The 22,710-nt window shown below is 36.5% G+C and overlaps 1 protein-coding gene across 1 annotated transcript in view; it reads right to left on the reverse strand.

Moving 5' to 3' along the window:
- Positions 1 to 22,710, reverse strand: part of LOC148172924 (max dimerization protein 4-like) — a 123,794-nt gene that overhangs the window by 8,503 nt on the left and 92,581 nt on the right. Inside the window, exons 4-5 of the mRNA XM_088038170.1 lie at positions 11,777 to 11,891; positions 3,599 to 3,806 (exon numbers count right to left, since the gene is read on the reverse strand). Of these exons, the coding sequence (XP_087894296.1) occupies positions 3,599 to 3,806; positions 11,777 to 11,891 (323 nt within the window). The remainder of the gene's footprint in view (positions 1 to 3,598; positions 3,807 to 11,776; positions 11,892 to 22,710) is intronic.

Here is a 22,710-nt window from a genome sequence, read left to right on the forward strand (position 1 = left end):
GTACGTTTTTTTCGAGCGCAATTATTTCGCCGTTGCCGTCGGGGTGATCAGGAATGAACTTCCCCTAAAAACCAGCAGCAGTTCGTGCTCTAGTAACACAAATGCCACAATTTAATTACGCGTCAGTTCCATTCAAGTTTTCCCCAATAATAACAGCAACAAATCAATCTCTTTTTATTTCGGTTCGATGGTATGTTTTCTTTGCGTGTTAATGTGAATGTAAATTATCCACCAAACATTAGAGAGTGGAGATTATAATCAGAAAGATTCACACTTTCCTTTTAATATTTTTCCCAATTCTGTGTTGCGAAACAAATTAATATTAACGCTGACGGAAGTGAATTCGTGTTGTTGCTAGAGCTCTAATCGAATTAATTCGGTGCGCAGTAAATCAGCAAGAAAATGTTGAAGAACATGACCCTAGTGAGAGTAGTAAATCTCCTGAATAAGTAACATTACGGAAAGCTTTTAATCTTAATTCAAATATCGCGCTGTAGCTCGTTATTATTTTAATCAAATGCATCTGGGGTGTGTGTACATTACGTTTCTTATATCGGGAATGATAACAGAATTTACGACTCGTAACGTGAAATACAGTTTTTGAACGAGTACATGACTCAAATAGCAAAACTTCTGCAACGCTACGTCGCGTATTTGCCTATCATTTTCCCCATTCACGTCGAAAACTCGACGGCATCAACATCAAAACTCGTGTTGATTATTTGCAGATTTATGACAGAGTTCGGCATAATGTGATGGATCTTTGATGCAAACGAATCTATTTGCATCGGATTTATTCCATAAATTTGAAATAATGACGTAAAAACACATTTTTGGCGAGAAATCGCGTTAACACAGCCTGTAATAAATACCCAACTTGCACAAATGGAGCATGAAGGCATAAATTCGTGGGAGGATGCAGCTCGCATATCTTTTCAAGCCGTGGCATTTTTGAACGGTTATTATTAACAGGAGGATTGATTCGATGCCGGCGGAAAGCAATAAACCCGGAGCATAGGTTCAGCCTACACCAAAAGAGAAGCGTTAAAAATGGCTAGCCGAATGAATAAGAAGATCAAAGAAAACTTATTGAGGAAAGGATGAGTCGGTTGCTTTTATAGCGCGTCTCATAAATTTGCAGTTAGCAGCGCGATCGGTTCTTTCCTGGTTCGTCAGCGGTCCCGGATCGATGCCTCTTCTCCACTTCGCGTTATCAAAGGCGGCTTCGTCATGTGTGAGAGGCAAACACGGCGCTAACTACCGGCAAATATTTGTCCACCCGTCCGTCCACCGCCGCCGCCACCGCTACCGCCCCGCGTTCGTTCTGGGAAACGCCCCGATGGCGAAATACTGGACCAGGATATGAACGAACGTCTTCCTTCCGCTCCCAATATCTGAAGGATTACGACACAAGCGTAGTCCTGTAATTGACAAGGGAAGACGAGAGCGATAAAGAGATGCGAACTTTTAGCCGTTCATAGATCGGATAAAAAAATCATAATTTAGAGTTACTGCCGCTCGGTGGACCTAAAATGAAAATGTTGAGATAAAACTTTTTCCATACTGATGACGAATCTACTCGACTTCCGGGGACTTATTTAAAAACGGTTTTCGTGCACTCTGCACCAAATGCTTCTTCAAAAAGTTAACTTGCTAAATCACCTCTTTTTCTTCACTGCGCGATGACGACAGACATTCAATATGCTGCTTCCACTTCAAATTTAAATTACCTTGGGAGAAAATGAAATATCAAACACTACAAACTACAGACGTTTCAACTTTTGTAATTTCATTCCAGTAAAACTGTTATATCCATTTTCAGATTCAAATGGAACACTAAACGTTGATGTCCACAACATTTGGGTTTAAACATGATTATTACTGTTATGAATTCCTATGAAATTGTACAACTCTCCGCAAAACCGACAAACGGGTCAACAACATGTTAGGTAGGATAATAAAGATTTAAGAGATTGATTCATTAGAAAACCAAATGCTAAAGTTTCATAAATCTGGCTTTGGGCAAATGATCTAATCTTCTCATGCCGATTAAGTAATTAGATACATTCATCATCACGTTTCACAGTTGCAATTATCCGATTTCGCATTGGATGAGCAACACGAAGAAAAAATATTTTAGTTAAAAAATGTTCAGTGGCACTGAAATTTGATTATAACTTTCATTTTACGTCACGATAGATTGTGATCATGAGCAGTATTAAAAAGTGATATCCACCAACTCACCCCTTTCCATTCATACATTTTTTTACAATTTCCCCTTTGTAAATCGGAAAATCCAAAGTCTATAAATATGGGAATCCGTAAATATTTATTTTGTTCCACTAAATTGTTTTTCAGTTTGACTGAAATCGAACAACAAATTGTATGTAACTACAATCCCCTGCACATTTCCATTCCAAAGCTGCACTTAAATAATCGATTTGAAAATGTTTCTGTACTTTTACTTAATTACAATAACGAAAAAATGACGTAGGCGCCGTTATTGTTATTTTATCAGTATCATTTATCGTTTTGCGGCCCGAAATGATTGATGCACAGTAATTATTTACAAAATCCGTACGCCTCCCTCACACATCCAGTTAATATCTGGATTTTGCGCTGCAATGGTATTTGTTATTTTTTTGTCATCAAACCTTTCACATTCCAAATAAACCAGCCGCCAATCCATTCCATTTTCACACGAGTTTGGTTTTTTGAAATGAATGTGAATGCATCCAGCCGTAGGCATAAATAAACGCGCACAGGTAACAAATAAGGAAGAAAATACAGTTCGAATAGGGAAATCAGGTCTTGGGATTATAAGCATCGAATTTAATTCCGAACGATGGGGATTGGTGGATGCAAATTCGCGTTGTGAAGCTGTAAAATGAACCGCGTCCTTTGGGTCGAAGCCCTGCGATGATTGATGTGTGCGTAGCAGTAGAGTGCAATTTATCTCGGGGAGAAGGAGCGCTGCGACTTATCAATAGGGAAAGCGCATTTTTCCATCATACGTGGAAGACACGCACCATAAGGTTTAAAAATACGTCATGAAAATCTAGGTATCACGGTTTCAATATTAATTACGATGATGGCGTTCGTGTTATTGATTGGCATTCATAATATTAGCTTCAATAATTTTGTAATTGCACGTCAAATGTCTAATATATGTACAGCGGCAACGTATCAAAGGATAGATAAATCACGGTGTAAATAATTGCACAAGAAAATAGTGGGATAACGATAACTTGTGTAAAATTTACAGCTTATGCCGTTTTTAATTATCCTTCAATGCATAAGTGCTCGTGCGTGGCTTTAATTGGAACTGTAATTACAAAGCTGATAGCTTCTTCCAGGTCGGGGTGTAATGGCGACGAAATGCCAACTTATTGATTGCGCTATCAATAGCACGTTCTTAGTTTTTCCAACGAATCAAACACGTTTTGCAATAATCAACTACAACGTGCTATTTTTATCCTTTAGTGAAAGTGTCATAAATACAACTTTTTTATGACTAGTCTTAATTCCCCCGCTTAACATTTGATGGATTAGTTCTTGTATTGGATCTGTCGCGACAAGAAAGAAAAAAATTACTTACCCGATTCGGAAATAGGTGATGGCGCCGACGAAAGTGACGCCGTGGAGTGGTTGCTGGAAACCGTTGATGATGAGCACTCCGACAAGGAGCGTCTTTTAGACAACGCATAACTTTGCGAAAGCTGTTCGAGTCGTCGCCTAAGAAATCTGTGTTCTCGATTCAACTGTTCTTTGTGCGTCGAATGTTTACGTTCTTTGTCTTCAAGATTCTGAAACGAACGAAAAAAGAAAACGTTAGATGACATACTGAAACTTTGGTAGAATGCTTGAAATATTTGGTGTAATTAAATTCGTCGAATTCTTTTCATGGGCAACGGTGCGAGTGTTGTTCAACAAAAAACTCGGAAAGAAACGGCGCTCTCTGAAAATAACTTCGAAGGTAATGCTCATTAAAATATTTGAGCCGTTAAAAAAAAGCTCAAAGGCAGACTTCCTTCATCACAGGAAGATGACAGGTTCTTTTATCAGCATTTCGCCGGTTTTAATCACTCATCTACGTATAATCCCTTTATTCTTGCAAACCTCCTTTCCTTAGCCGCTTTCTAATAAATCGCTAATTACATTTCCCGCATCTTTGGTGAATTCGGAAAATTGAAAGAAATATTCGTGAAATCATTTTCGAACATCAAAGACGGTATATCTAATAACACCGGAACTGTGAATAATCTTCCCGTAATTACTGAGTTTTATTCATCAAATCGGAACTGACATATTTAGCTCCAATATTATTAAACCTGTCTCGTTGTATAACGTAATTTCTCTGTGAATGTTTTTTTAGGTATCGAATGGTGATCACGCGTCAATAAATGTGATTAAATTAAAGATTCTCCCGTTGCTGGAAACGTTTCATTCAATTTCTTCCAAAAATAAAATACAATTACGGACGGAATTAGAAACAGACAGCTTATTCATAATAAATTTGGTGAATGCGCCGGGATCAAAGTTGCCATTAATTCAGAAGTGACTCCTTGATAATGTCAATATGTACCAATTATTTTCAGTACAAAGGACAGACGAAAAAGGAAATTCAATTTATTCGGATTTTAGGTACTTTTTCTTTTTTTAGTTCCGTTCGTGATAAAAGTTTAAAATTCCGCTTTTTGTATAGATAATGAAATAGAATGACGGTAATACATATTTGATTAAAATTCGAAAAAGCCAGCTTTCAAAAGAGATCGGTTGTACGCTTGGCGAGTTTTCTGTTTGTTTTCCCCCGTCTATTTATTTGTTAGTGTTCTCCGTCCCATCATATTTTCATTTGTCGTACTATTGGAAAACCTTAAAGTGTATTATTCCTGAAGGAACCCGTTTTCTCCATGACTCAAACAAACTGACATTTTTATTTCGAAAACTTTGAGCGCGTGTTAAAGTTTCTCTGCTCGATGAAGTAATTCTCTGGGGTGAGATTTTAAGATAATTGTTGATCACGCGTCAATAAACGTGATTAAATTTGAGATTCACTAGAATGGATTGTTCGTGCGAACTTTACACGTTTAAGTGGAAATTCTAAACAAAAGTTTATTCATTACGTCTAAATTTGGTGAATGCGCCGGGCCCAAAGTGGTCATTAATTCCGAAGCAATTCCTCGATTATGTCAATAAATATCAATGATTTGCCTACGGTTGCTGAAAGTTAAATTTCCGGTGAATAGCGAGCAACGGAAGTCCGCTCTTCGGTCATATTGATCTAGAGAATGGCCGAACGAACCATGGTTGCAACAAAAGCAGTCACGCATCCACCAACGTGGCCGTATCTACTTTATTAGACCTATAAAGAGTCTGCTTTGTCTCTGCAGCGCCGTCGGCATTCGAACCTCAAAATTATCAGCAACCTCATCTTTTACGACGCTCCTATTCATATTGACGAGCCGTAAAAGTTGCTCGAAAACAAAGATGGGATTTTTACAGATAACGAATTACGAATTAACAAACGCCTTTCAATCCTGATTCGTTGGTAATTACGTATTCTTCATGGTATTTGTGTGAAAGTTTTCACTTGAAAAGACAAGTTTTTGCTGAATCGGTTTATCGACGAACCACGAAGTGGCAAGATCGCTCAGACCTCCAGATAGAAAAGGGGTTCGGACGGTAACGCTTACTCAGCATCGCCAGCCCGAAGATTTTTCGCTAAGGAGCTTTAAGAGAAAACTTCATTATTTAAGATAACGTAATCCTTGCGCCACAACACTCGCTTACGACAAGAAATGCAGGAAAATCATCTCGAAGAAAAATAATCGCACAACGTCGAAGGAGCTTAATTTGTAATGATACCAAGGAAAGAAATATACTCTAGTAACAACCAAAAGCGGGGTTTTATTTTAAGTGGTATTAGTAAAAAATCTGACTTGAATTTGACCGAAAAACAGAAAAATTTACAGTGACTCAATTAACAGAGATCCACGCTTGTCGCTCGTTAATAATAAAATCGTACAGTTTTGTCGGCGACAATGACTAAATACCAGTCAGCAGCATTCATCGCGTGATAAAAAAATCCCCCAAGCATCACTTGGACAGACGGCCAAATCAAGGTTATGAAGCGCAATTAATTCAAAAGTAATAAAAGCGAAGACTCGGCGCTTCCAAAACGAAGCACAAAACGAGTATTCATTAACTAGAAGCGGACAGAGGGAAACGGTCGCTATAGTCATTATTCATAATTATGGGGAGATATATTGTTGCTGCATTTCCAAGACGAAGGAGTCTCGCCTCACCCACCAATCAACTGTATATTGCAATTGCTTCTTAATTTATAATATTGTAAGCTGACGGACAACGGTGCTCATGTAGCCGACATAGAAACGTTAGAAACGCCGCAAATGAAATATCGCCTCGATTCGGAATTATACATTTAATAAATTGCCGTAGAGCTACCTGCTTCGCTAACGTAAAGTTACGTTCGACCTGCTACTATAAGATAAAGTTATGTTCAAGCTGGAGTAGATGCATGCTGCGGCCACTATAAATTACGACCAATAGTGTAACTACTCTACTGAGAGTAGTCCATTCATGGAAAAATTGATTGCATTGGGTATGAACTTCGAAATTTATAACCGGAGAAATAAATTACTGGTTATCGGGAGAATCATTTGCCCGCTGTATCTATTATATGCAGCTCGTAACACACATTTTACAGCAAATTGAAAAATTTACGAAAATCTCGTACATTATTCCGGGGACAGTATGTTATTTGATAGAGTTCATTTCTTCTAAGTCTCAAATCATCCTATACCTGTGCCGTTCCGTTGCGCCTAAGAATGACTAGAGATTTTAACATCATAGTAGCCACAACGTGACGTTGCATTTTCGACTCATTTCGGAATAATTGGTCAATCTTGTACGATGCATTTCAGTTAGTAGGTCAACAAACCACTCATTTTCCAGACATAAATTTTCCCGACTATAAATTTAGATTCTTTTGAAGCAGATGCCGAGATCAATTTACGATCGAAATTTTATTTGTTTATTGACTCATGGTTGCAAATCTCTGCGCACACCCCCATTATTGAAGATGGTGTATTTTATGTACTTTGTGCCATTTAAAATCGATTTATTTTATTGCAACGTTTTATTGAAATATAAAATTGCTCGCCCGGATTTGATTCTACCATTCCGATTTTATAAGCTGGTGGACTTTAATACACTAAATGGAGTTTTAACAACAACGTTTTATTTCATTGTAAAAATTAAATTTCAACTCGCTACACTTTACAACAAAAGTAGACAAAACACTGAATTTCAGCAGAAAATATTTTTGGTAATACGAGATTTCGCTGCAATGGTAATCAAGTAAAGCCTTTGAAATGGTGCATGTTGGAGGGCTTCAAGCTTCTGCAGTAAGCTGTGAAATCGACATTAATTTGGCATTAATGCTATTTAATTTGACGTGGAACATTTCGTTAGCAAACAACTTCGTCTGAAAGTTCGGAAAAATATTCTTGTTGGCCCCATTTCCCTTTCACGAGATTGAAAGCAATTTCTTTATGATTTTATAAAAATTTACGTATTCGACGAAAATCGAGTAATGGAAGACTTTAAGAGATTCGAAAACACCCTGTATGCCGGTTTACGATAGGAAAATTATCAAAACTTTTCAAACAATTGCAACACTTTTCAGGCAAACAACTAAAAATAAACTTATAAATTATTAAAAAACTCGATCAATTTTGTAGATCATTTCCTAAAATACAGGCGACATGTCGATTTTCTAATTTTGCTTTCGTGACCAACACCACGCTTTATGCGGTTCTATTTGTAAAAAACATTTATTAATCATTTCCGGAGACATTCCTAATACCTAAATGAAAAGCATAAATTAAATATTCATGTCACTATTTTCGTTCCAAAAAAGTTCAATTTATTAGATTCTTGGAAATTAGGCTTGTTAGATGTTGGAATTAATTATAAAGTGGAAGCGCTTTCAGAAACTCAGGCTCTCAAAAAGGTATAAAACTTTTCGTCTTATAGAATTTATAAACTGCGATAATACAAACATATAGACCGAAGCATGTTGCTGTTAACTTTATAAAACAGCGTCTTGTTAGATGGAAAGTCAATACACTCCTTCGCAAAACATGTTTTCGAAGAAGAAAATGTCACACAAGTTGTGTTCCGCCTTTGGAGTAAAATGCGCATTTTTCACTGCGTACTTGTTCAGAGTTATTATACCATAAAATCAATTAGCGTCGTGTTACTCCATCAAGGTTTTGTTTCCTTTTCGCATAAAATACGGTAGGATGAACAGCTTGCACCCATCATAGAAGCAACCGTTACAATGCGGAATTTATCATCTAGGAAATTGAAGAGAACGCTTTTATCTCAACAAAGACAGGAGCGGCGACCATTTCCTTTACCTTCAACCAATTTAAATATTCCACTAAATTTGTAGTTTCCAATAAACAAACCTGTCACTACAAGGTAATAAATTCGTTTTTATCGAATGAATATCGAAGATATTAGTGACCCAGCGGTGAGGTCGCAATATACAGGGGTTGTGCCGCCACTATATCAGATGATTAGTGGTAACGTCCCTGTTGGTAGCCCTGGAAACGTGGAATTGGATTAAGAGGAAGCAGTAGCAGCAACAGCAGCCACGTTGGTCCTTGATTCTAATATCATAGCGAATTATTGATTTAGACCGGCCTATCTGTAAACAAATCTTGCGAAGGATATGACACACTGCGTCCCATCTGCATTTCATCAAATATTCCCCGATTTATGCATACATTTCACTTTTACGGCCACTATTTTATGACGGCGCAAACGCCTAAATCGATATTTAATCCAAGATGCGCAGGTGATATCTTTCTGTCTTGAACTAAAGTCGTTTAGCCTGTCATTGTTCACTTCTGAACCTTCACACATTGTAAATAGATAATTCTTTCAAAACCAGCGTTTTTCATCCTTAGTTTCATTATTGAAATCTTTGAACTCGTAGTGTTTGAATTTTCCACGCGAACAATAATTAAGCTCAGAACTTTTTCTTATAATAAAACAGTTTTCTCGTTATACCCTGTTTCTACTTTTAAAATGTGAAAATAGGAAAAAAAAATGAAATTTAAATTGAAAAGTATGTAAACAGCACAGAGAAATTTAAAATGTTTCAATGCAAGCACCGCACCGAGTTGACTTCATTATTTTAAAGAAAATTAGTTTTTCACCAAGAAAATATCGAGACAACTGGCAGATCGCGAGTTTGATAAAAATATTGATTCTGAGAAATTTTCGCTTTGAAAGGCAAGAAGAACGTTTGATTTAAGTTCACGAAATGACAAATTTTTGTCACAGGAAGCCCGTGACAAATCGTGAACTCGAGCTGTACAAACAACGATAGTGAAATTAGTCCGGAGGTTCTCATTTACGTAATAATTTGCTTAAGAGGTGGATCTTCTATTTCGACACAAGTACATACTTGCACTTTTATGGAAGCTGTTTTTAATTTACATTTTGATCGAATTCCCGAAGAAGGTAAACGCACTTACTTAAATAGACGGCCACTATCTTGTTTTCCTTTTTGTGAGTAGTTTCCCGATTCATTCATTGTTTGCAAAGCAAGTTTGCTGAAAAAATCAATCTTGTAAAGCGCATGCGGATTCGTTTCATTTCGCGAAAAGCTTTGTTAATTAAAGTGTAGCAGCAGGAGAATAACAAACAGCATGCACTGCATGTTCCCGAAATTCACATATCATGTATATGGCGGTGTACGTCTGTTTCAGTGGGAAAAAGCGACATTGTATTCTTATCTTATGGCCCTGATTTGACGTTTTTTGAAGTACGCTTACAGAGATTCATATTTGAGAGATTTCAAACCGAGTGCAAATTTAATGTAAATGGTGGCACATCCAGAGTCAACACGAATTTAATTAAGTGCAGCCGCAGTCTATAATTAAATAAACAGTTTGATGAATCGCTTTCCAATTTTCAACATAAATAGAAGCCGAAGAGAACAGACTCGCTCGAGTGGCAGCTTTGCAGTGCATCCACAATGCCAAGCGAATAAAATAAATTCGTGCACGAAGCTATTGTTTAGATCGCATTAAAGTCAATAAATTGTTTCTTTGTTATTCGCAATGGTTTCAAGCGGGTGTATGTTTTAGTTTCGAATAAAAAGCTCTTTAGCGTACAAAATCCGTGCATAATATGGTTTGAATAACTTCCCTCTCGGGGCATTGTGCTGTTATGACAGGCCATTTTTCCCATCATATTTTCTTCTAATAAATTATCTTTCCTGAATTAAAATATCTGCTTATATTTCGTACAGAAATTCGATATTGTCACTGTCCGCGCTTGACAAAACAAATTGATTTCGGAACAAGTGCGATGACATTAGTTAATTAGCTGGTAAAAGAAGCGTGCAGTAGGCATTTTTACTCAATGGTTCTGAATGGCTTTTAATTTAGTTAAGTAGTATGAATAGTAAGCAGAATGTCGTAAATCTTATCATTCGTCATTATTATTTCATGGACGAACTTCAGGCCAAATTATATTCAACTATTACATCTACATAACGTTCCTCTGTGTCTGCAGTATGACAATTCTGTAATAAGATCAAAACTTTATGGCAAAAGTATGGCTGCAATAATCATAAAATATGATTACTTCGGTTACATTTGATTCGAAATATATCGTTGCGAGAAAACAAGGCAGATGTCAATGTGGAGAAAAATTTAAATTTCCAGCAAACATCTACATCTCAAAATTCGGTTGTAAAATATTTGATTTGAATGAAGTCATGCATTTATCATTAACTCGCCCAAGCAAGCTTTATTTCTTTCATGTTGTGGTATTTGCAAATTTTTGTCTTGTTTGTTCGGTTGTTCCAAAAAGTATGATAAAATGTACAATAAATTCAGTTTACTCGTATACCAGCGACTTTAAAATTTATCTTTCTGATGTTTATGCCGGATATACATATATAATATAAGTAGAAAATGTTGAAAAATGTATTCCGGGAATATTGGTGAACTTCGTGGTAGTTAAAATATTTTCGGTAATTAAATTTAGTCAGCAAAAATTAATATAAAATCGCAATACGCCTATCCCGGCGCCTCCACCAAAACCGCCCACATTAGAAAGCACGGTCTATTTGAAAAATTCCTCTGAAAATTAATTATCTGTCAAGTGGTTGCAACATGTCAGGTTATATCCTGCCAAGCAGCGCTTTGATATCGAGTTCTCTTCCGAAATATGCTGAGAATTCGAATTACACGTTGGCAACATCTGCAATAATCAAACATGCAGATCCGTGTCGGTTCTCTGGCGAAATTTGCTCGACATTTTGTGAGCCTAGCGGTTATGGCGATGCAGTCTTTCCAGCAGCGTGCGCCAGCATTTAAATGTCAAATACGTTATTGACAGACGGATTTGATGAGTCCTGAGCGGTGTGGTGCGCCCTTGCAAAATTACTTGGTACGGTTGCCTTCGGCTCGACACGACTACAATTGCCATATTACGTTTTAGGCGTCTTGGGAGGATTGGCTACGTTTCAGTCTTGAATCGTAAGCTCGGGAATGAGGGAGGAGGGGGTGATGTATTATCTGTTGTGCTTAGGAAGTCAAAGAAGCATACGTTGTATCGGTTTTTTTCCTTGTATTGGGTAAAAGAGGGTGGAAGAAAAATTTCGTTCCGAGGGTGTCATTTCCAGTTAGGACGTATTGAGAGAAAATAAATTGAATCTCCTTACCTTAATAAACCTTTTAGCCTTCGTTAAAAGTCCTAGTGTAGTGTGTCTAGATGCTTCGGGACCCAACGGTACTATTTCCTTAAGTATCTCTAAGCAGTTCCGCAGATGTGCACGCCTGAAACAAAACAGCAAGTTAAAAATCAAGCCCTATTATAATTCTTTACGAAATAAATGAAGCAATTGAAAGAATAAGGAAAGTTTCTGCGATTATTTTTTCAACTAACAAGACGGAACCCTCTAATTAGAGTACGTAGATAATTGGCGAATGAATAGAAGCCAATCTGCAAGTCCATGAATGGAAACTTGCTCGTTTGAATAACATCATTTTTTACGCTTGTGCATCATTCAAATCGAGCTTTTAAAATCAGAGCAAGAAAATAATTAATCAAAATTCTACACAGGCAGCCCATGTAACGACAAAAAGCAATTTGCATGAAAAAAGTAATCTTGAATACGACACAGATATATAAATTTAATGAGAACATTTTCCGCTTGTATGTTGCCTTCCCCGGTCTTTGTTTACGGAAGAAGAAATTCGTAAAGCGAGTAAATCATCGTCCTGAATAATAACGACTTTTATTCCTCTATCTCTGATCAAAAAATTACTTTCGTCAAACCATAAAAATTGCGTAACCACATCATTTATTATGGAACACGAAAACAAGAGCAGAGCGGTAAATTCTTCACGACAAAACGTATGAACATACCCTTGATGTGAAAATAGCATTTCATTTCCATACCTGCATGAGATATGCAGATTTAACACTTTTTCTACGTAATGCAAGTGGCATGTTATTTGTAAATAAGAATTCTAGCAAGTTGAAATGTTTTAAAAATTCTCTAGAGTTTTCCGGATATCAAATAATTTCACCTCTATTCATGTTCCAAGATAGTTTAAATTGTCTGTCAGCCAGGATAAAATGCAGTTTGATCTTTAACGTCTGCATTGTGGAGAATGGTTGTTGGCATTGAACGGATAGACACTCAACAAAATTGCATGCACGAAAAGATCTCAACTCTACGTCAGTTTTTATTGGGTTCCGACTTTCCACGTAATCAACTTTAAGGTGAAATTTTAAACGGTTTATTTAGTAAATAAATCAATAGAAAGAAGCGACTTCTTACTGGTCCGCGTGAGTCTTATTGATCTCCCTCCGAAAATAATTAAAGAGTATTTACTAATTGTTGCTCGCTTTTTTATCGGATGGACTTTACTTTTTCAGGGTAATAAAATTACGAATTTAATTATGGCTGGAGGACAAATAATTGATTAAATTCTGCGTTTTAGCCAGAAGAAAATTTCGATGAGACGAAATCCAGGCGCTTCCAAATTCATCAAATTGAGGGTGTGCGCGTTGGCTTATACTTTTCCCATCATAAAATTTCACATTCGTGGTAATATGAAGTGACAGGCAATCTCTTGATTTCAACGCAGTTCGTTTTTTAGCGGTTGCAAACCCATTTCTTCTGATGAAACATTAATGTGTATAGCTGTGACTATTTTTAAAAATGTATGATATCACTGTAGACAGTCTAAAACCTTTTATCCCATATTATCCTTTTCGCCACTACCTCTAGCTACTTCCGGATCGCACTTAATGTTGCAAGCTAATTTTTCCCCCAACAAAATAATCTTTACGTGGCATAAAACAAGAGGATAACGTTCTTTAATTTTAAATATGTTCAGGAGTTCGTGTATATCCAGCTTTGTGGAGATAAGAATTACGTACGCCGCAATTGGGGTTGTAGTTTTCGTTATCACGAAAATAATAGTTATTTATTCATTCAGAGGGTAACGCGGAGGTTTAATCCACCGGAATGTAATGTAAATTCCGGGGATTAACAAAGATCGGCGATAGCGTAAGAACCATGATGGTGTCACTTGGCAAAATACATGTCATTGGAAAAATTTCCATCAAAATGGGACTACAGGGGATATTCTACATGTCCTAATAATTTGATTCTGTTGGGTCGTATTTTAATGCTTCTAAAAAAATTCAGCTGGAAATGCGTTTTTAACCATTTGCACTGCCCCAGTTGCTTTAACTGGGTCATTTTCGCATTCAAAGATCGATTTTCAATGGAAATTCATTCAGATAAACGGAAAATTTTATCTAACGGCGCGAACGAAATAACTTCCTTTAAACTTCAAACAGGCATAAAAACGCAAATGAAGCAATTTCACGGTGCATACTAAATTTTGTCTACCTTCCCAAACCTTCTGCGGGTGACACAAGCAGAATAATATCTCTTCGAAATTCTTGAGTTGCTAGTGTCTTCTTCAAAATCGATACACAATCATAAAACTTGCAAAGCAATTCCTGTTGTGTAGAAATCAGGAGCTGCGAATTTAAATAAAGCAACCACTTTCCGCATTTCTGTTCGTCATTGGCGAAACCCCCATTAATTTCGTGAAAAGTTTTGAGCCTGCTTCGGCAATGGTCATTTCCTGAGATGCTTTAGTCGTTGAATACAGGATCAGCGGGCGGGGTAGGAAGATGCAATTCTGAAGTCGAAATGTTTGCGGCCGGAGGATCAGTCAGACTTTCGTTAGCTTCGTATTTCCAAGTGAAATGGCACGTAGTGGCAACACTCGAGTCCGTTGGTCAATTTGTCCAAACTCGAGATGTTATTCAAGTCGTATTTCCCATTTGACGTTTGTTTTTAGTTCTTGGCCGTGTTTGTCCGTCTTAATAGTCGCAATAAAAGTGACTAATTGCCTATCTGAATCAATCGAGGGTTCTGTTTGTGCAGAGATGTGGGAGTCTTCTTGCGGCACCGTTCAAGTAATGGCTTTACTTACAGCCGAAGCTTAACTAACTTTATAATTCTCCAGTTATGGTTTCATTGTAGAGCTTGATCCTCGCTAGTTCCAAAGCCAGAAACTTGATGTTAATAGCGCCTTTTTCGGAAAGTTGCATGTGGGCCGAAATATGATCGAAAAGACAATTTAAATGCATGGCGTTCATAATACAAGTAATGTTTTAAAATAATGCGTGCCCAATATTTCCATTTATTTAAAACGAATCTCATGCTCATGGCACGTTTGCATGCAAAGTTGGACTTTCGGAATTGCCGTACGTATGGCAGTCTAAGGGTTCCCGTGAGCTGATCGCATCTATAATTGCCCAGTATGTTCTTCAACATAGTTGCGTAAACAACTATTTTGTATAAAATTTAAATTAATTCCGTGGAGTCACGTTATTACACCACGTGCCATGATATCCAACTCTATTTTGGTCACCTTCGTTTGCAGAAAGAGTGGATAAAGCATCTGATAACGAGCTGAAATCGGGGAAGGCCCGAGACTGGATTATAAAGACTACCAACACCAAGGATTGAAAGGGATCAATTATAATTAACAAACGACACAATGCGATCGTGTCGGCTGTGTATTCCGTTTGATAACACAATGAACAATGCCGCAATGGCGCGGAGGCGTGGTCTGGCGATACTGCGCCGGATGTCAATCTAATAAATGTCACCGTCCTGCTCGCGTGCGTTATTAACTGCTAAATTAATTGCATTTTCTTTGACATTTCGATTTTAAATCACGCACCGTTATTTCTCCAAAGGTGTTATTATAAGCGTAAAATCTAGAGAAGAATTATTACGTCTATATTGACAGGGTTGACACCATGGAACATTCTTACGTTGCCATGAAATTTACATAAAAACACGGAGCTGTAACGTTAGGGAAAGGGCGGAGTTGAATTTGCTTTATTTTACCATAGTGTGAACATCGATACTATACAGCTTGTTTCTTAAATCATTTGACGGACTTGAACCAGTAGTAAATGACAAGCAACATTTCTACAAAGCACAGGCAAAAAAGGCAATCCCTTGTCAATATCGACGCCCTGTCCGTGGGGGAAAACCAAAGTGAACACGGCAAAAAAGCTGCGGGTCGTTATCAGCTAAAAGCTCAACGGTTTAATTTTTCAAAAGCGGCTTCAGTTTTTGAGATCAATAGATTTTTATAAGTATAAGTCTGAAATCCTCAAAAGCAGATTACTTTTCTAGAAAGCAGGAACGTTGTAAAATTTAAAAGCTAATCTTTGGACAATAAGAATTTAAAGAACCCAAAGAACCTGAATACAAAGCAATCCTAGGAATGTAAATAATTTGTTAAGAATATTCAATAAATCGAAAAAGAATAAAAAAATTTCAAGGAATAGAGTGAATTCGATCAAATCTATTAGATTCAATGAAAAAAAAAACAAGAAATTCCAGAAGATGCAAATCCGAAAATCGAAAATCTAATAGATACATTTAGCAGCTAAACTGCATTTTTCCTGCATTTTGTGTAGGCCTCAAATTTAAAAAGCGGCTTTGTGATTAGCTGATCCTGCGATTCCTGCAGCATGTTAAACAAGAACTGTCACAGTTGACATATTTTCACAAAATTGTAAAAATATCCACTCACAAAACAAAGTTAAACATAAAGGCGGTTTGACACGATCACATTTTTTCTCAATTTTTTACGAATAAAATTTTCAGAATTTATTTTTAAAGCAAATATTTTCGTGGCAAACAGCAAATAGGAGAAAATATTTTTGCAAAAATATTTACAAAAAAAGTTTAAAACGTGTTCTAAAAATTGACAAACAATTTCACAATTCAGCGCAGTAACAATGCGCCAAATGAAGAGAATAAACCGCCAAACCGCTGATTTTTGAGGTTAGCAAACAGAAAACATTTTTCTGCATGAATTTTGTGGTAAATCTTGAACGTCAATTTGACGGAAAAATTCTCAAATTTTCATTCGTAAAAATTTGAGAAAAAAATGTGATCCAGTCAAACAGCCTTAAGGTTGTCAAAAACAAAACACGCTAAACGTGACAAAATTGGCAGTTGACGTTTCTAATGTTCCCAGTTAAATTTCAAAGTTTCAAATTTGACTAAAATTTTACTTTGTGCGAGAAAAAAAATCATTTCTATATTGACAAGTATCAACTGAGTCCTCTACATTTCTCTTAGATAACCTAAAATAAAATAAATCTCATATTAACCACAAACTTCAAAGTACAGCCCCAAAGAGAGTTCGATTTATGGCGATCGCCAAGTGTTTTACTCAAATTTACCAAAAATCTAAAACTCAATTTTCCTGCAGAAAATGTTTACCTTGATGTCGATAATATTAAAAATGCTGTCTATTTTAAACTCCTGATTGTCACCAAATTGTGGTAGCATAAAATCGTGGTGATTTCCGAAATTGCTCCTTTGTAAATCGGTAAATTCACTCCAAGAAAAATGAGGTATAGGTACTTATTTGAAGAAGGATAAGAATAGAAAACCCAAAGAATATTCATTAAGTGGAGAATTTCAGGTATTGGAATAATATTCAGTGAGTACATGGAAGAAAATGAAGCAAAAGTTTTAAAAGCAGAATGTAGTGTAAATAGAAAAATCCGTATTGTTTAAAGGATCAGAACATTTTTCCCGTACGTTTTATTACAATACATTAGTGATGATTCCCACAAATGGTGGCGAAGCGGAAAGTCGATAAATATTCCTGTTTTTAGTGTAATCAAATATGTAAATGTAATTTTATAATGTACCTAATGAAAGTAATTTGGCGCCGTGTTCCTCTCGTTGTAATTAACTTAATACTCCCAGAAACATATTAATTGTAATTTACATTTAAAGTACTCAATGGATGTTTTACACTTTTGGTTTGTTTTTCCCGCAAGCGCAACATAAAATCGCTTCAAAACGAAAACGTAACACACCATCAACAGAACAACCGGTGAAACAGATCCTTGAAAATTTTCATTAACGGGAATCTTGCAGGATTCGTACATTTTTCCTTCGTCCCAAATGGAAGGTATTTACGATAACATGCGAGGTCTGACTCTTTTGCATATCTTCTACATTTTGTAAATATCGTTTTGTCTCCATCTATAAAAATAACATGGCGAAGGAGCGTCTGAAAACAGCCTTGCTTTCAATTTACATAATAACAACATGGTACGTGTTCGGTGTAAACACTATCCATAAAAAAAGCACAGGAATAAAAGTGTCGTCCTAATTTATTTACAAGTGCGGAAGCATTGAAAGTCCATTAGGAGCAGATAATATGGTCATCCGAAACAAAAGAAAACTCTGCTATAAAATCCCACGTGATCCGGAAAAACCCTGCTGGGAAAAATTAACACTGTAGTAAAATAAAGTTGGTTGAAATTGAATAAATATTAATTATTTGCAGCGATGTCGACGGTCTTTGTGCCGACGAAAATAAAAATGGTTGTTTATACACATCTCTATATCTTCTTTTATGCTGAAGTAGCAGAGCTGAGCCGTGTTTGCTCTTGTTCTCTATTTCGATATGGTGCTGTTTGTTGCAGAAATTGAGACACAAGAGACGACAAACAATTTCAGAACCATGTTTGGAATCTGGACATTCCCTATTGAAACTTGTGATTGGATTCTGTATACAAGGACTCTTTTCCAATAAAACTATTCCATGTGTGTCAAAGCTGTTAAATATAGCACAGATGTCTTGTTATCAATCGACGCAAATTCGCTAATTAGATAGAGTTTATTAACAACATCACGGTTGGATGGCAGTGTTCCGTCGAGTGCGGGATAAAAATAACAATCCCGTTCATTAGTAAGATCGTGCTTTACATCAAGCATGTTGTTTGTTTTACATCAGAATGATAGACATGTAACACTTGGATACAGGCCAGAAGAAAAAAAAGCAAATTCGATGTGGAGTAAGAACTCTTCGCGTGGAAAAGAACTTCTGCGTCTCGTCATTGATAACGGTCCATTTCTCATAACTACATACCTGATACGAGAACCCGGTTCTGTAAATAATTCAGCTAGAAACAGTGGAATTTTCTCCACTTCAGATAACAGAGTATACACTGGACGGAACGAACGATATAACTTCCCGTGTTTGGAGTAGATTCCAGATCATTATTCCGCACTGAATTTTGATAGACGTGCAATTGATTCCGTTCCATCACTTTGTTGTCAGACATTCAATTTACAACTCCAACTTCTTAGTTTGTAATTAGAGAAGTTCCGTCTTGTTTTCATTGCGAGAATTCTTGCGCGAAAACAAACCATACATTCCGTATTCTTTTCGGATGAGAAACTTCCATTTAGCTGAGCGGCCACCTAATGGTGTTTGTGACTAAACTAAAACAACACAATTTAAAACAACAGCGTACTTTTTTCGACGATCGAACAAGTTCGTGACACTACCATCCGGATTTAACCGTTGGAAAACGAGACAAATAAAAGTTTTAATAAAACACCCGTTGTTGGCGCAAACATTAAAAACAGTCTACGCAACAATAGACCCCATTTACTGCACTAATTAATTATTGAAGGCGATGTACAATTATAAGTGCACCTACACAACATTCTAACGGAAAGACCTCATCAGCGTTACACTTGCTGTACAATGGAGCATCGGATTATGATGCATTGTTTCAACTTACAATGCAACCGAAAAATGGCACGTTCTTTCTCGCAGGGATTTTTATCTGGATGTCGCTGACACGTTTCAATTGTTTGTGAAACATAATTTCGTAATGGAAAAAATCTGCGGCCGCGTCTTTTAAGTATCTCTTGTGAAATCGCATCGTCCATTAGTTAGATTGACGGAGATATGATGGCTGACTCGGGCTTAAAACAACAATGCAAGCAACAATTTATTTGCCATTTGTTTGTGTGCTCAAACGAAATTCCATATCACCTCCAAGCAGTCTCTAATTCGGAACTAGTCAAAGTGCTATAACTGATATAGAATAACATCAACAAAGAGGAATGGTGAACGTTTGTCGCTCATCTCCTGTAATAATAACAAACGAACCGCATCGAATGAATGTGATAGAAGCATGCCCGCAAGTAATGTAATGAAGTACATACAGTGGTAACACGAAGACAAATGTTATGATGTAACTTGATTATTCAAGAAGGAAGAGACGGTGCATTTCCGCCAACAGACTCGTCTGACTATCGCCAGAAGGATAGATAACCGCCTGCAATGCCGCTGCACCAGCTTATACGGGCGGTGCCTAATGAAAAGCAGAAGTGACTTATGTAAACAAACTTCGCTAGATATTGGACCTTCAAACAAAGCTTCCTCCGAGCTGGAATGTAATTCGGAAGGTTTTACGAAATGAGAAAACAACAGAGAACTTTCTGCATCAACTTTAATTTCTTGCTAAAATTCATTGCGATGAGACAGAATGCGGTCAGTGAAAATTGAGAAAACACAAAAGTTTGACCGTGGAGTACTTTCAAGAAGGAACAATGTGACGGGATATACGAAACATTCTGACTTTTTGCATTTGTCACTATCAAGGAATGCGCTCTCGTTGCGATCAAGACAGACCTGCATTTGAATGAAATAAATGAAGGGATTTTATGAAGAAAGTGCGGTCTCGGTTCATGCGCCGCCATTTATTTAGCTCTGAGTTGTAAAAGGTTGGCAAACACAAATTTCTGTCACCAGTTCTTGCAGGGAAGATTCCTCCCTCTTCCTGTATTTACTCCCCCAGGTAAACATCCAATGAATTCAAATTAGTCAATTTGAGTTATTTCAGGACATGTCAGATGTAATTCAAAAAGTATCTGAAAAAAAACTCCTCACATTTCTTAAGTGGAAAGTGACATTTTATTTCTGCAAGCATCAAAAGTAAGGAAGGATTAAAGACTTATAAGAGTCATTATAAATAATTTCTCGCCTGGAACATAAAATCCTTCCCTGTGGACACTATCTGGGATAAATAAATTGTCGTCAAATAAACTTTCTAGCTCCTTTATTCGACAATTTAATTCGATAAGCAGCACCGGATTAAACTGTTCTTCACTGAATTTATAAAGTAGGCAGTACAAGTTATTGAAAATTCGGAGAGAAATTTAGATTTTTCATATTATAGCAGTTTTAATTTAGAATTTACAATTAAAAAGTACGAACGAAAAGCTCACAAAGGGAAAACAATTCATTAATTTTTTGGGCTACGATTTTTATCAAAACGTCGAGAATCAAACGTTCTACTTTAATTTACAACATAATATCCGTGTCGCCATTTTTAGTTTCCGGTCACAAAGACCACATCAAATGTGTAAATATGATTATATCCGGGTGGGAAAAACAATGCACAACAAATGGAAAAAACATGATTTAACACGTTTTATTTACATATTTATTACTTCCGTTCAGTAGCGTTCACCGTTGGCCGATTTTCAAGTGTGCCTACATTGGAAATTTTGTACATGACTCAGGTGCGTCAAAAACAATGCATCAAATTATTTTTTCATTTGCGAAAAAATGCAGGTAGTAATGATTAATGATACTGTGAAATTAATTGCATATCTATTCGCACTGTTTGATCAATAGTTGTTGAGCGTTAAATTACAGTAATTATTTTTTATTATTTGGTTTGTAGTGACGGTGAGTCCAATACACTTGGGGAAAAAAGCAGTCACAATAATATTGTCTGTTTCTTTGTGCTCACATTACGTGCTCGCCGTTACAATTCACTCACCACCTGACTCATAAAATTCTATTATAGCTCCAATGCACTCGCAACAATACAAATACTAAATCTAAAAAGTGAACTATTCCAGGTTATTGAATTATCCGGGTAGAGTTTATACTTGTATGTCCGCACGTTCTTTTATAAACGAGAAACAACCTTTAAGTTTTATGGGAGCAGTTTCTTTTAATATCACCAGTGGAGAGACGCGTCATTAACCCTTTGAGAGCTATTAAATATAACGTTGCGATTAAAAATGTCATAACCACTGTTGTTATTGTGTCGGATTATGCCGGAGCGTTTTCCGATATGTTGCATATTTTATTAATACTGTGGACCCACTTATTGCATATTAAATGAATAGTACAGCACTTCACTTCGAAATTGGCCCCAGGGCGTTTGAAATGCACAAAATTTTGGAAACAATTTGTGTTGGAAAACTGGAAAGTCATTTCTATATTTAGCAAAACGTGAATTTTGTAACTTCTAAATAACAAGACATAATAATGTTTTTAATATCGCTTTAAAAAGCAGGGAAGTTCCAATAAGTAAACCTTTCGTTTTTAGAAATTTTCGTCAGTTTTTCTCAAATATCTTGGCAAAAACTAAATCTCCTGCCGACTTGTATAGTTCGTTAGAAAGCTTAATTAATTAATTACCTTACAATGATGTATTTATAGAGTTTCATGATTTTGCAAGTTGTTGAGCAAAACTGATAAAACAAACGTGAACGTGGTCCCCCTTGTTGACTAGTGTAATTTATTGCTAAGTTCACTAGAGGAAGTACATAAGCGCAACAATTTTCATTTATTTTAACTAGCTAGGAAAAGTTGAAGGAAACTTGGAGTTAGTCTTGGTGAAATTGAAAATTAATATAGTTGAATATTGCAATGAGGTGAAAAGTTCAAACTTAAATAATTCCGCTGGATAAGTACCCTGCTCAGGCATTCATTTCCAGGCTTGGTATCATTACAAAAAATATAAAAAGCATTTTAAAGTAGTTAATTAAAATTCTTTACAGCAATCGTAAATGATAAATGTATCGTCGTCATTCGCTACGATTACAAAAAGTGTAAGTCGAACGATGTTATTAGGTTTCTACATATAGATCCACCCTCTTGGTAAAATGATGAATATTTGATATTTCCATCCTCCTGTGTCTGTCAATTGTCTTTGCCTACAATACAGAAAATTACAAATCCCTAATTACCCGAGAATACCGTTTTTATGAAACATTCAACAAGATACACCTCGGCGTCATCTTCAGACATGAAAAGCGCTTAAATAATGCATTTCCTTCTCAACGTTGGCGTTTGTCTGTGCGTTTTCGATTTAAAATTCAAACTTAGCGTGACATTTTCGGTCGACGTCCATTAAAACGACCTCCGTCATGAATTCGGGTTGTTTCATAAAGTGTGAAAGCTGAGAAATCAA

This window comes from Gnatocerus cornutus, chromosome 6, assembly GCF_029298725.1.
Source record: "Gnatocerus cornutus isolate USDA-ARS CGAHR chromosome 6, icGnaCorn1.1, whole genome shotgun sequence".
In the NCBI taxonomy this organism is placed as follows: Eukaryota; Metazoa; Arthropoda; class Insecta; order Coleoptera; family Tenebrionidae; genus Gnatocerus; species Gnatocerus cornutus.